The 14,335-nt window shown below is 55.3% G+C and overlaps 1 protein-coding gene across 3 annotated transcripts in view; it reads right to left on the reverse strand.

The window, feature by feature from the left end:
- The window catches only part of CACNA1E (calcium voltage-gated channel subunit alpha1 E), a 148,172-nt gene that overhangs the window by 21,512 nt on the left and 112,325 nt on the right, over window positions 1-14,335 (reverse strand). For all 3 annotated transcript variants that reach the window (XM_063344829.1, XM_063344828.1, XM_063344827.1), the window contains exons 28-40: window positions 10,323-10,334; window positions 8,343-8,439; window positions 7,052-7,212; window positions 6,476-6,613; window positions 5,711-5,912; window positions 5,353-5,517; window positions 4,812-4,922; window positions 3,738-3,821; window positions 3,526-3,651; window positions 3,257-3,322; window positions 1,203-1,294; window positions 570-735; window positions 307-434 (exon numbers count right to left, since the gene is read on the reverse strand). In XM_063344829.1, coding sequence (XP_063200899.1) covers window positions 307-434; window positions 570-735; window positions 1,203-1,294; window positions 3,257-3,322; window positions 3,526-3,651; window positions 3,738-3,821; window positions 4,812-4,922; window positions 5,353-5,517; window positions 5,711-5,912; window positions 6,476-6,613; window positions 7,052-7,212; window positions 8,343-8,439; window positions 10,323-10,334 — 1,548 coding nt within the window. The remainder of the gene's footprint in view (window positions 1-306; window positions 435-569; window positions 736-1,202; window positions 1,295-3,256; window positions 3,323-3,525; window positions 3,652-3,737; window positions 3,822-4,811; window positions 4,923-5,352; window positions 5,518-5,710; window positions 5,913-6,475; window positions 6,614-7,051; window positions 7,213-8,342; window positions 8,440-10,322; window positions 10,335-14,335) is intronic.

The following is a 14,335-nucleotide window of genomic DNA, read 5'->3' on the forward strand; positions in this document are numbered from 1 at the left end:
AGCTGGTGGACGGGGACAGGGAGGGAGGCTGAGAGGGACCTGCCCGCTGGCCAGAGAGGAGAGAAAGAGCAGGAATCTCCAGCACTCAGGATAAACACCATGGCAAACCACGAACACCACCCAAGACGCCTGTGCCACCAGGCATTGTAGGAACCGTCTGCTGGCCTTGTAATGACTGCGAGCGACAGCAGCCGTTCCCTGACCGCCCCAGGCATCGCAAGCTGGCTTCTGACAGCAGAACACAGAGATGCCTGTTTAAAACCGACTCTGAGAGGTTGCTCAGGAGAGAAGGAGCTGGCTACATACCACGCTGCTCTGTCATACTCTGCCCAGATCCGGACAAACTCATCTAGATGGTGAGGTCCCAGGATGGAGGAATCCCGAGTCAGGTATTCAAAATTGTCCATGATGACCGCCACGAACAGGTTGAGCATCTAAGTGAAAGGGAAAAAGGCAGAGAGAAAGGAAAGTAGGGGTAGAGGGAGCAGAGATGACCCTATGGCCAGAGTGAAGGTTGCAGGGGTTGTGATGAGAGGGCCCCTCAGGGCTGTCAGGGAGGAGGAACTCACCAGGAAAGAGCAGAAGAAGATGAAGGAGACAAAGTAAACGTAGGCCAGATCGGTGCCGCAACGCTCATTCTCATTCTGCCCGGACGTCGCCGTCGTGTCCGGCTCGCAGCCTTTGCCCTCCAGGCAGGACAGCATGATCTCCTGCCATGCCTCTCCCGTGGCACTCCTGCGCCCAACACAGCCCTGCTCAGCAGCTTGTGGTGGCACAGGATGGAGCCAGGGCAGGATGCCCCCAGAAGAAGCCGGGGGGGTCACAAGTCTTCACAAGAAGCTGCACAACCCCCTGCCCAATTTAAACACATCTCCAGCCTGCAGAGGAGCGAGGCACTGGATCAGCGGTGACCGAGCTGGACCCACGCAAGCCATGGGTCCAGCCGTGCCTGTGTGTAGCTCCTGGCACATTGGGCCAACTCCCCCTGGCCAGCCAGTACAAAAAGCTGGGAGACAGACATCCTTTTTGGGGCAGGATAGAGGAAAAAAGAAAGGGTTCCTGAGCTCCTGTGGCCATGTGTTTGCCCAGCTGGTCTCTGGCACCAAAAGCTAACATCCTTCAAAAAGCCTGCTGTGGGAACCTGCCCAGCCCAGCTCCTGCACCCAAAAATGCTGCCAAAGGAGTTTTCTATGGTTACTTACCTGAAGAGGAGCATGAGGGAGCCCAGGAAACTGCGGAAGTTGTTGTGCCGGTTAATGTGGCTTTCCTCATCTAGTTTGATATTGCCAAAAACCTGCAGGAGGGAGAAAAAAGGCTCAGTTACTCAGGCAAGAGCTCAGCAGCTGGGGAATCGGCTGCAGGCTCACCTTCGCTGCAGGGACCGATCCTGCCCCAGGCCCATCGCCCTCAGCGCAGCCAGCCCCAAAAGCAGCCGACATCCACCCTCTCTGCGCAATCCCTCCTGGAAAAGCACCCCAGCAAACGCACGCCGGTGCAAAGCCAGCGCACCGTGGAGCCGGCACCGAGCAGCTGTCAGGGAAGGAGACTCTCCTCTCCTCGTCAGGGATCTGTGGTGGGCGGCAAAGGCTGCAAGAGGCCGAGCTGCCATGGAAACGGGAGCACGGAGGACCTGGGATCAACCGACTCCAACCTCTCCACGTCCATCCCTCTGCCGCGCTATGGGCGGCATCCGAGCACCGCCCGGCAGCTGGCGGTCTCAAGCACGCTGGAGGCACAGGGACAAGCCGCAGCACCCTGGGTGGGTGCTGGGTTCCCGGTCCTGGAAACTCCCGGGAGCTTTTCCGTCGGTGGGGAAACGGTCCGCGATGCTGAGGTTGGGCACGGCGGTGCAAATAGGGTGGGGAAGGGCTTGGCGAAGGGAGGGACAGACCGACTGCTGGCCCACCATGGACAGCCAGACACCTGGGACTACCGTCCCCAGGGCCAAAAGAGGCAACAATGTCCCAAACACGGACGATATCCTAATAACGACCCACAGCTAAGGCTGTGGTAGCATATAACAAATGTTCATAAAGTGCCTCAAATAGGAAAAAATGTGCTGTTATTACTGTTAAATATTTATTCCGCTTTCCGTGAACCTAAAAATACACTAACTGCAGAGTATTTTTTTCCCCGTACAGGTTTTTTGGAATGTGTAATTGTAGAATATTTTCTGCCTCCAGCTATTTTGCTCAAATAACGCCCACAGACTTTACTGCTTGGGGATTTGTTCACAATGGTGTTAAAAAAAAAAAATTAAAAAAAAATCAAATACTACCACACGGCGGGGGGGGGGGACTTGAGTCAGATGGCGGTTGTTTAGCGCAGAGAACACCTGGAGCTCATGCCGAGATGTGTAGGACAGAGCGGCCAAAACCAGCCATGAGACTCTCTCGAGGTGGGAGAGAGGAGGTGGAAGAGACTAAACACCAGTGCTGCCAAGCAGCCCGAGCAGGGGGCCACCGCGCTGCCTGCTGCCTCCCCAAAATCTGCCCGTCCAGGCAACGGTGTTGGGTACTGTGGCAGCTCGCTCATCAGGCGGCTCCAGATCCCCAGCGTTCGTCCTCGAAGATGCTTTGTCAGATCCTCAGCGTGGGATTTAGTCACCGCAGAACTGAGCCAGCCCCACGGCACGTGTGGAGCTGAGGGTTTTAGCTCACGTGCTTCTTATTTACCAGCTGGACCCTGGAAAGCTAACATCTTCCCATGCTCTGCGGACCTCACACCACCTGGTAGGTCATCGCAGGTCCCTAACGGCAAGAGCCCAAGCAGACCATCAGCAGCACGGCTACGACATAAACCCTCCGCAGAGGGACAAGGTGGATCACCGCCATCATCCAGCCGTTTGGATGGGAAAGGCAGAAGGCTGCTCACCAGGTCCCTCAGGCATGAAATCAATCTCTGGGGGCTGTCAGGGAGTTGGAGATAGGGTGTAATTTCTAAATGAAAGGGTGGCGGATTTGAAAGCAGCCGTTGCACAGGACGCCCAGCTGAGTCCCCAAGGCCACATCTCCAAGGGTACAAGTCGGGAAAACAGCTGTGGAGCTTGACTGAACAAGCCTGTGGCAGGTCCCCCAAGGCGCGTGGCTCTGCAGCTCCCAAACAAGCTGTTCCACCCTCGGGACCTTCCCGGACACCGCGATTGAGTGAAGCAATGACAGGCAGGCACAAGGCTGGCTGCTGTGCATAACGCTGAGGACATGCTGGTCCAGCCTGTCCGCGCCAGAGGGATGCACGCTGAGATGTCTGTGCTCACCTGCATCCCAATGATGGCGTAGATGAAGAAAAGCATGGCGATCAAGAGGCAGACGTAGGGGAGGGCCTGCAAGATAAGCAGATGAGTCATCTCGTTTAGCACAGGTCCAGCTCCAGAGGAGTACAAAATGCACAGCGAGCGGGTAAAGCTGTGCCAATCCGTCTCTCCTACAAGCCAACAAGTCAGCGAGACCTTGGGAAAGAGCTTGCATTTGGGAGCAGCACCCCAGCACCATGGCCTGGGAGGAGACCAGGGCACGCGTGACTTACCTTGAAGGACTGCACGAACGTCCAGAGCAGGATGCGGATGGTGTAACCCTGGCGCAGCAGCTTGATGAGCCGAGCAGCCCGGAAAAGCTTCAGGAAGCTCATGTTGAAGCTGCTGGTGTTCACCAGCTGGGAGGAGATGAGAAGGGTCAGAAGGAGGCGGGAGCCCCCCACCCCGCAGCAGTACGCCCCGCTGCTCCCAGCCCCCGCTTCACCTTGGTGTCTGTCAGGATGATCTCCGTAATGCTGCCGATGACAGTGATGAAGTCAAAGATGTTCCAGGTGTCCCGGAAATAGTTCTGCAAAAGGAAGGAGAGAGGGAACATGGATTTGAGCTCGGGGATCGCAGGTCTGAAGGGCGCTGGGCCACAGGCCGAGGCTGCTCGTGGACAAGGTGCATATTTGTACGCAGCCATGATCCGGAGCACTGTCCTGCATCTGAGATGGTGGCAGACCTGAGCGTGTCTGCAGTGAGCAGCTTCTCCTGGGAGCCGACTCATGCATCCAACAGGCCACTCTGGTGAATGGGAGCGGGAAAAGCGGCCACAGCCAGTCCTGGTCAGGCTGCAACACCTCCTCACGCTGACCCTTGCACCTCCTCTTCGTGGGCACCCGGACCCATCTCACAGCCCCTGCCGTTTGTGCGGCAGCTGGTGCAAGACCAGACTTGACCATGGCTGGTGCCACTGGGAGCAGGGAGGGTGGCTAGAAACCCTCCTGGCTAGTGGACCTCATCCCCCAGTCTGGGTTAGGAATGGAAAAGGAACTATAAGAGAGCAAATGTAACAGTTGCCCGTAAGCAGCAAAGAGCAGCCGAAGAAAAAGCAGTCCATGGCTTCAAATCTTAAATGAGCAGCTGGGGATTTGAGGACGGTGAATTAGGCAGGGAGGTCTCACTGCTGGTCAGGTCTGGCCCAAGGGATGCAGCCCAAGGACAGCCATGCACCAGCATCGTGTGGCTCCCAGGGACAAGGGACTGCAGGCACCAGCACGATTGCAGCAGCACTTGACTTTAGCGGAGCGGCTGCACAGCACACACGTGGTCCAGGCACCAGAGTACGGCAGAAACAAGTCAAAAAGTAAAGCAATGGTGTGGCTTTCCCCACCAGCATCCAGCAGTGGGAAGTTTAAGGAGAACCAAAGGAGTGATTCCAATCTAAAAGCAGCTTTCAGGCTGGAACCCGAAATAAATAGCAACAACCTCACATTATTAACACCTTCCCTCTGTGATCTGTGTGCTGCCAAAGTCCAAATTAACACCCTTGTCAAGAACAGGAGCAGCCGCTCACCAGGAAGCCGAAAGCGATGATCTTGAGGACGCACTCCAAGGAGAACACCATGGTGAATGCGATGTTCAGGTACTTCAGGGCCAGCTCATAGGTGTATGGAGCAGAGTAGTACTGATGGAAAGAGAGAGACATTGCTAGCCAGGAGGGGGCCTGCCAGCCTCTTGGCTGACGACTGTCCCAGGGAAGACCTGCGGTGGTCTGTGTTCCTTGCCCTGAGTGCTTCAAGACCATCTCCTCCTTCCCCTCTCCACCCCTCTCCCAGGACAGCTGCCACTCCTTCTAAGAAGGAAGCACAGAGTAAATCCAGATCTTCTTGCAGTAGTTAAGAGGTCAAGATCATTTGGGTCATCTCAGTTAGGGAAGATCTCTTCTCCACTTGGGGGTATGTGGTGTTTCAAGTGACTATGCCAAGGGAACACATGCTCAGATTCTGTCCCAAAGCATCTCCTAGAAACAACCAAATTACCCTCTGGTCCCATCCTGACGGACCCTCCTTCTCCCCACCGCCTCAAACAGGACAGGCACACTCTGACTGGCTCACCTTCATCATCAGCACCACGGTGTTCAACGCTATCATGGCCATGATGGTGTACTCGAAGGATGGGGAGACCACAAAGTGCCAGACCCGGTACTGGAAGGTGTGCCGGTTCTGGGGCATGTACCGCGTAAGGGGCTTGGCGCTGATGGCAAAGTCAATACAGGCCCTCTGGAATAAAACAATGTGCGTCAGACCCAGGCCGATGGTAACACGGGGGACAGTGGCTGCCACACTTCTTTCCTTGATGGGCAGGCAGGTGGCTCATGGGTTTCTTACACCTTTTCAACATCTAGGAAGCTCCAAGCTCACAGACTGCAGAAAACCCATGGAAACATCCCCTTTTCCTCTCCCTGGATCGTACCTCATTCTTCTCCAGACTGCACTCCTCCATCATTTTGTCTCCTTGCTCTTGGAATGTAATGATGATGAGAGCCACAAAAATGTTGACGAAGAAGAAAGGGAAGACCACAAAATAGACGACGTAAAATATGGACATCTCCATGCGGTTGCTGCGGCTGGGCCCACGGTCCTCCTCCGTCACGTCCACTGAATGCTGCAGCACCCTGTGGGCAGACAGGTGAAGAAAAGCAACCAGAGATGTGCCCATCAGGAATGCCACCACGCGGCACTTCTCACGGGACCCGCTTTGTACAGCCAGCTCTGCCTGTCCACAGTTGTAACAATGACAACACAAATCTCTGTCTTAATCTGCTTTACAAGGACAACCTTTCTCAGTGGCTACAGCTTGTTTTACGGTGCTTTGCCTGTGCCCCTGCAGGAAAATGGATTTTCCAGTGCTCCACGTAGAGAGAAAAAAATTGCCCAAGCTCCCGTCAGCATGAAGAAAGGGCTAATCCTATGGTCATCTCTAAACTTGAGTTAAGATATACCTCAGGGCCACACAGGAGAAGGGATTATCTATAATTCACTCCCTGAAGAAGAAACTAACCCCAGCCATGGTTCCAGCTCTTTTGTCCTGACATAATGTCTTGTCCTTCCTCTCTTCCTCCCTGCCCAGCAGTTTCTCTCTCAGTCCCACCTGGCTACAGCCAGTTATTAAGCCAACCAACCCAGTGGGGACTTCTCCACCTTAATTCAAGGGAGCTGGATGGAGAAGAATACTCACTGGGGCCAACCCTCGCCGGTGGAGACTGTGAAGAGGGTGAGCAAAGCCCAGATGATATTGTCATAGTGAAACTCGTGGCGTTTCCATTCCCGGCACTTCACTTCCATCTTGTTCTTCTCGTGGTCCACGTAGTTCCCTCTGCAAGGTTGGGAGAGAGAAGTGACCTTGCTTTTTATACTGCCAGACTACGAGACAGTGGTTTTAAACCCTGGGAGCAGCATGTGTGTGTGGTGGGAGGGGGCATGTCTCCTCCTGCAGGGCTGGAGGGAGAAATGGGGAGAGGCTGGGTAACAACTAGGGGGAAAGGGGAGAAGGGGACAGCAAAAGGGAAGAGAGAAGGAGAAAACAGAACAGAAGCAAAATACGGGGTTCTCCAGCCCACATCCCTGTGCAAGGATGCACAGCGCTGACGCAGCAATGGCGATGGGGCTCAGCCCATGCCATCTACCCCAAGGGACCACGGCCAAGAGCAAGTCATGACCAAGGACTTAACTGGGAACCATAGAAGACATTACCCAGCACCCTGCCTTTGCCAGAGGTGTCAGCAGCATCGGACCTACTGAACAGGGCACCTACATGCAGTCCTTCTCTGTGTCCTTAGAGCTGTCAGTGCAGTAGAAAAACTTCCCCTTGAAGAGCTGGACAGCAATGACAGCAAAGATGAACATGAAGAGCTTATAGACGATTAGGATGTTGAAGACGTTCTTGAGGGAAGTCACAACGCAGTCGAAGACGGCCTGCAAGGAGAGGGCATAGCTCACCTTGGGGAACCGACAACCTCGGCAAAGGGCAGGACCAAAACCTTCCTCAAGACTGCCATGGGGAAAGACATTTCCCACTCCTGGGGTGGAAAGGGGGGAAGAGCTGGGCCTTCTCCCAGGCAAAGGGCTATTTTATGAGTGAGTTTAACATGTGGAGTACCCCCCAGCACACACACAGTCACTGCTCAGCCCTCTCCAACCTCTGCAAGCAGGGCAGCAGACCGGGGACAGCCCCAACGATGCAATTAGCAGCACACTCAAGACCAATTAGTAAACGCTTCTTTGTTCGTAATCACTGTGAATAACAAAGCAGAGCAAATACCTCTGCCTGCAATAGCAGCACCTCCCAGGCTGCAGAGGGTTCATTCTCAGCTCTAGTTCTCAAAGCACTTTAAAAAAAGAGAGGAATGTCCTTATCTCTGCTTCATGGTGAAGACAGAGGTGTCCAGAAATGAACGGACATGGGCTGAATCCATCCACTGATCGGGAAGAAAAGCTGCGGTCAAAACCCGTATCTTCGGGGTGTCACCCTGGGCCTCATCCGTCAGCCGAATAACCCTTTGTGAGAAAATTCAGGGCTCGCTCGCTCAGCCTCTTGCTCCTTTTTGGCTCTATACCCCATTGGCTAAAATAGGCAAATCCATAATCCTACCGGCACTGCATAAATAATCCCTCTATTCCGATGGGAAATCCCCCTCCGGTGCAACACCATGAGAGCACAGCACATCCCAGGTTGTTTGCAAGCTGCTCTGGTGGGAAAGGTAATGAACTTTGGAAGGAGATTTGAGCTCTCCCAAAGCCAGGGCAGCCTGTTTCGACAGGAGAGCATCTGGGCTTTGCTGCTTCGTGTCCACTCCAGCCCCACTTTCCCTGGCAGAGGAACTAACACCTTGCAGAGATCCAGGCTTGCTTTGAATAACTCGATGCACCTCCAGATATGAAGCAGCCCGAAGAGCATTGGGTTTGAAACCGGGGCTCCTAAAACGCAGCACACGCTTTGAAAACTACTTGTTCATCGCTCACGAGCAGATCGATGCACGTGGTCCCTACACCCACCGGTCCACGCTGGAGGAGACAGATGTAAGGCAGGAGACGGGAATTATTACCTTCAGCTTGGGCAGTCGCTTGATGGTTTTCAGGGGCCTCAAGACCCGTAGCACACGGAGAGACTTGATGGTCTTGATATCTCGGCCCTTGTTGGTCCTACCGTGTCGGAGGGAGGCACACGTACCCAAAAAGGAAACGGAGAGACAATAACCTTGCAGACCCGGGTTGGATGCTCAAGGGGTTTTCAACAGCTGCCACCACCCCACCCCCCACCCCAAGTCTCAGGCATGCGTGAGGACAGGAATGGGAGGGCCGCATGCCCGTCGTGGGGGCCAGGACTCACAAACGTGTGACTGCTGACTGCTCAGCCCGCCTAAACGAGTCTCCTCCAACGCACTCTGCGCTGGCAGAGATGAAAAAATAAAGCAATCCTCTCCTCCTCGGGATTAGCACCTTTCCCTTTGGCTGGGGAGCAGCAACCTCAACAAACCCCCTCGTTGTGGGAAGCAGTGAGATGCCAGGGCTGGGGCAGGGGATGCAACGTTGTTCCCGAGCAAGGGCAGCTGCCCCAAGGGCGCTGTGGCACATTGCCCTCCCCCATGTCCCCAAGCCACTCCGCTCAACAGGGCCAGGAGGTTTGCTTCCCTACGGCAGGCATGTGCCGTTTGCAGGTGGGGCTTGCAAAAGGCCCCCACCCTGGCAAATTGTTTTCTACCATTACTACTGGTTGCAAGAAATTAATAATTAAACGAGGGAGGTGCGCTTAATGGGGTCTACGTGCTGGTCTCTCACCAAGGGTTTTCCATCCTGGTTTAAACTCAAGATTCAGGGTCCTTACGTTCACCTAGGGAAGCACCTGCTCAGTGCTTGGTTCCTTTGCACAAATGATGTCTTATGGCTTTCTGCCTTATTCCATAAATGCTACCCAACCTGATCAGCCTGGTCTTCCATCTCACAACGTCTCAGCCCTCTCTTCCCTCGCCAAGATCAGGGCTGCACTTGCCTCCACCCCAAGTCAGCTGAGGGAGCCAGAGCTTACTATTAGACTATTTAGAAAAGCAGCAATAAAACCCCTCATCACCCTCATTTCTTGCATATGGTGATTAATCCCAACCACAATACAAGGGTTTTTTTCTTGTCTTTTAACTAGAGCCCATGGGCTGGATCCCAGGATGGAGCAGAGAGGTCCTGGTGAAGGTGGCATGGTTTGAATCCACTGGGCACCCTCAAAAAACATCAAGGAAATGACTTACAACAACAGATGCTCCAAATTACACGGCTCCTTTGTGAGGGTTAATGCAACAGGGAGCACAATAATGGGCTTAATCATTAAGAGATGTAAACAGAACCACTAATTAATTGTCCTCCCTAGGAGCACAGCCCCACAAATGCACAGGAAGCAACTGTACAAACAGCCCCGGGACCCACTTTGCGCCTCCCATCTCCTGCTTTGCTCAGGGTCAGGTCCTGGGTAAGCAGCTGGAGCATCCAACTCGGGGCTGGGGCATCCGACTTGGGACGGGGCTGAGGATTTGAGGGCAGCACTCAGCTGGTGCCACTGCCACCAAGGACAACTCAAGCGGTTAACGTCTGCTGAGGAGGGACCTCTTCAGACCTCAGGAAACCTCCAGTGGGTTTGCTTGGGATCCAACATGGATATGGGATATAGGGCTGGACAACGCCTGGAGGAAAGCCTGGCCTTGCTGTGTCTACGGCGGAGGCTGAGCTCTCCCCAGCCCCCCGGGGCTTGGCATGAACCACGTCCCATGCCCTCAGAGGACGTCCACGATGAAAGCACGCTCCTCCGAAGGCAAGGGATTGCATCACTTGCAAAGAATATCCCTCATGGCGCTTTTCCGGAGCACACCACCTTTAACGCATCCCGGGCAACACAGGGGTGCGTGCAGAGCAGCATTCTCCGGTCTCTGCAAACGCAGCTAAGGGTCAGCGCATGTGTCGGACAGACAGACACCCGCCTGAGCCCATCCCCACATGCTCCCCAGGGCAGCACCCCGCGGTGACCCGAATGGCATAGTTACCCCAAAGCATTCCTGTCGGTGATCCGGCCCAGCAGCCACCAAACAGCACCAAGAGAGAAAGAGAGAAGAGAGGAAGAAGGTAAGAAATACATCGGGGAAGCTGCACGGGGACCACTGCGGCCTCTGGGGTGCAGGAACCCTGTGGCAGCCCTTCACCGCCCCATGCCTTGGTTGAAAGGCACGATGAGTAGACCACGTTGTGTCCTCCAGGATGGGGCTTATGTCCAGGGAGAGGTTTTGGGAGAGGGGTGTATAGTGTAACCTCTGCTGCAAGAGGAACCTGCGGAGAGCAGGACGGTGGGCAACAGCGGGCAGGCATGTGGTACTCCTAGGCCAGGAGTCAGGGGAAGGACCTCAAGGCTTGGCCCCAACCTGCCAAAGGCAGGTGCCTCCGAGGGAACCTACCTGCAAGGCCGCAATAATTCCCATCCAAACAGGCTAACTCGCCTCATAAATTGCCTCCATCAAGAAATCTACCAATTAAGAGCCCGCCCTCCAGCGTGGGATCTCCTGCAACCCAGCAGGACACCCGCTCAGACAAGCCAAGGTGGTCTACAAGGTCCCTGGTTGCAACAAAACATCCATCATTGCCTGAGCTATGTCCCTGCTATGTGCGCGCAGAGGGCTCAGCACTGGGGGCAAAGCCTAAGAAGTAAAATATTTCTTAAAAACCGTAAAAATAACCCCAGGCCCTGGCTGCATGTTAGTGAAGCAAGCGGAAGGCGTGTTGAAAAGGCGATAGTTTAACTCTGCACCACTTCTGTGACGGGATATTGGACCTCTGTCCTGACCAGCCTCATACCAGGTTATTTTGCAGTACACAGGGGTCCCTCTTGCTTCCAGACACCAGTGCCAAGGAGCACAGGGAGCTCTGGAAAGAAAGAGGCACCTCTGCTGGGTACCTCTGGGTGGAGAAACTCCTGCCCTTGATCACCAGGGCAAGCCAACGAGGGCTCCGCGCTGGCCACCACTCAACCTTTCCACCAACTTTTCCATCACTCAACCTTTCCTCCGGCTGCCAGCCCGCAGGAGTAGGCATCACCACCTCCTGGCAGCTCCGCAAAGCCACAAGTGAGCGCTGCTCCTCTGCGCAATGCCTCGTCGGAGGGTGCCACGGGAGGCAAAGGCGAGCAGCGTCTTTAGTTATGGTTCTGGTTATTTCAGCTAATTTAATTTGAACTCTTTGGAGATTTATGGTCTTATATCAGGCTTTTTATTTAGGCTGCGTTTCGATTGACGTATTAACTTTCCGTGCGGAGAGCTACAAGCGAGCCAAGATGACTTCTTGCTTGGGATGTACAGGCTCTGAGGGGACAGTGGACAAGCTGCAATGGCACACAGGAGACAGCTTTATGGGTGGACACTTGCTTATTGGTGGATTCCGATGTTGCACTGATGGCCGGCAGATGATGGTGGCACCACTGGACCAGCTCAGAGACCTCCTGCTGTACCCACGGCTACCCAGGACCACCACGAAAAAACCAAAACACAGAGGGGAGGCAAAAAAGGCAGAAAACCTGAATGGCACGGCATGTCCCAGCAGTTCTTCAAGCAGGAAGTGCTGGACTTGGTCACCAGCTGCTCTCAGACACAAAATTGCTGCAGCCGCCCAGTGGGCATCGCTTTGCCCGCTTGGCGCCATGGAGGTGAGGAAGGGGAGAGGGAGGACACATTCCCCTGCCACTACTCTGGCCCCACATCAAAGAGCTCACAGAGGGAGAAGAAAAGGAGAGGGATTTAAACATCACAGCCAGATTTTTTTCTCTTGAGACCAGGATGGAGAGAGGGAGGAAGGGTGGGTGGCGGGTTGGGACACGGATAGCTGGCGAACATCCTTCAGCTCCTGGGGCCATGGCAGTGACGGGCTGCCAACGGGAAAGGCAGGTGTCCTTATAAATGCTTTATAATGTATAAAACCATCAGAAATTGCTGTGGTTCTTTTGTTCCCTTCACCCCCGAAGCCATGAGATCATCTCCTCCAGCTGGAGCCACCGTCAGAAGTGGGGGAGAGGGACAATCCTGCAGGTTGACGTTATAAAGAGCCCTTGTCCACGACACAAGCAACTTGGTATCTACCCAGCTACAGCTACAAGAGCGGGCAGGTGACACAGATGCTTGCTGTAAACATACGTGGAGATGGACCCCCTCCTTCCCTGCGGGAGGGGGTTTGTTGTTGCCGTGATGGGGGTGCTTGCCCTCGAGAATTCAGCCGTCCCATGCCCCAGGGGACCTGTCGTTCCCTAGGGAGGCTGGGTGGAGGCAGGCAGGTGGCAAGCGGGGTTGGAAGGGGTATGGCAGCTTCCCCCACTTGCTTGGCACTGGCACATGGGGATCCCACCAGCTCCAGGGGCCACCCCAGGAACCGTGCCACCTTTGTGGGGTGGGGCCAAGGTGACGGTAAGCACAGTAAGCACTGATTACAGTACTGTTAACGGCAGTGAGGATACCCATCACCCAGGAGCAGGCTGAGCCATCAACCTACCCTCCCTTTAGCCATCAAAAAGTCTTGATGAAAGATGCCTTGGAAGGAAAAGGCTCTGTTGTCCTCCTAAAGCCCCACAAACCACCCAGAGCATCTTCAGGCTGCTGATGCCCTCGAGTCGCACCTCCAGACATGCTCTGAGGGGCTGCCCTGGCAGAGGGCTTATCAGCCAGACCCTGGAGACACTCAATCCGTCCTCTTGGTGGCCTGGGTGACCTTACAGTGGTTCAGAGCAATGTCCCCAGCCAGCCGACCTGCCCCTTCCCCGTGCCAGGGTCTGCAGCCAGCCCCCTGTCCTGCCCGGGGACCAGTTCATCCCTGTGCTGAGCGAGCTGAATTCTCCCACGCTCTTCCCAAGGAGAGAGCAGCGGATGAAAGCACTGGGCGAGGAAGGTGAGGAAGGCAAAAGCAAGATGCCAGGGAAGGTTCAAGTGGGCGAGAGTGAGGGGAAGGAGCTGGCTCCCTGGCCAGAGCGGAGGTGGGAGGGATGGATTACAGGCTGCAATCCATCGAGTGACCTCGGGGCTCGGACCCAGCCACCCCGAGAGCCTCGCACGGTACCTGAGCTGTGGCCAAGGACAGGGCTCCATTCTGCGCCGCTGCCAGGCCCTCCCCTCTCACCAGCACTAACGCCACCGCCACCAGCGTCAAAGGCACAAAGAGAGAACAACAGCGTGACAAAGGAGCGCGAACCTCTCCTCTCTTCTCCCTCCTCGGGCACCAACAGGGCGCCACGGTCCCTGGGCCCAGGGGGTGCTCCTTGCCCTGCGAGCATCACGATGGCACCCACTCGTCCTTCCTCCAGCTTACACTGCACTGCCTGCCCCTGCCAGCAGCACGGAGGAGGGCAGAGCGGCACGAAACTCATCCCTGGACACTTCTCCCCGCCACGGCATGGGCACTGCAGACGTCGAGCCACCCTGCACCCACCTGCCAAGGAGGGTATGCAGGTGCCACAAGCTCAGTACCAGAGCCCAAACGCAAGGCGATGCTCAGCGGGGACACATGCGGAGCAAGCGCACAGCACCCTGCCCTCGGCAGGATGCTGCAGAGGATGCGGGCACAAACGCCACCATCCCTGCAGGGCTCCAGGGCAATGCTCCATCCCCTTGGAGCAGAGGAAAAGCCACCGGCCGGGGGCGTAGCAGGTGCATAACTCCAGCTCTGCCACTCTTATGTCCTTTCCCCCCTCTAACAGCCCCTTCTGAGCTCTTTCAAGTCCACTTTCACCACAAAACTCTTCCCGGCATCTCCAGTTTTCCTTGCCTTGGCCCCTGCCTGCTTGCTCACCAGCATTTGACAAACAAGGAGAAACCCATCTCTGGAGCTATACTGGTTTCAGGTGCCAGCAACACAGCTGGGCTTTGCAGTCAGCCACGCGCCACTGCCAGGAGCCGTCCCGGAAGCAGAGCAGAAGGGCGCAGAGAAATAAAAAAAAAAAAATAAATCAGGGTCTAATAGCCATAACACACAGCTGCACCCTCCTCCCACCCCGGCCAAGGGAAGGCAAAGAGCTGACAAGGGTGACAAC

Source organism: Chroicocephalus ridibundus, chromosome 8 (assembly GCF_963924245.1).
Source record: "Chroicocephalus ridibundus chromosome 8, bChrRid1.1, whole genome shotgun sequence".
NCBI lineage: Eukaryota > Metazoa > Chordata > Aves > Charadriiformes > Laridae > Chroicocephalus > Chroicocephalus ridibundus.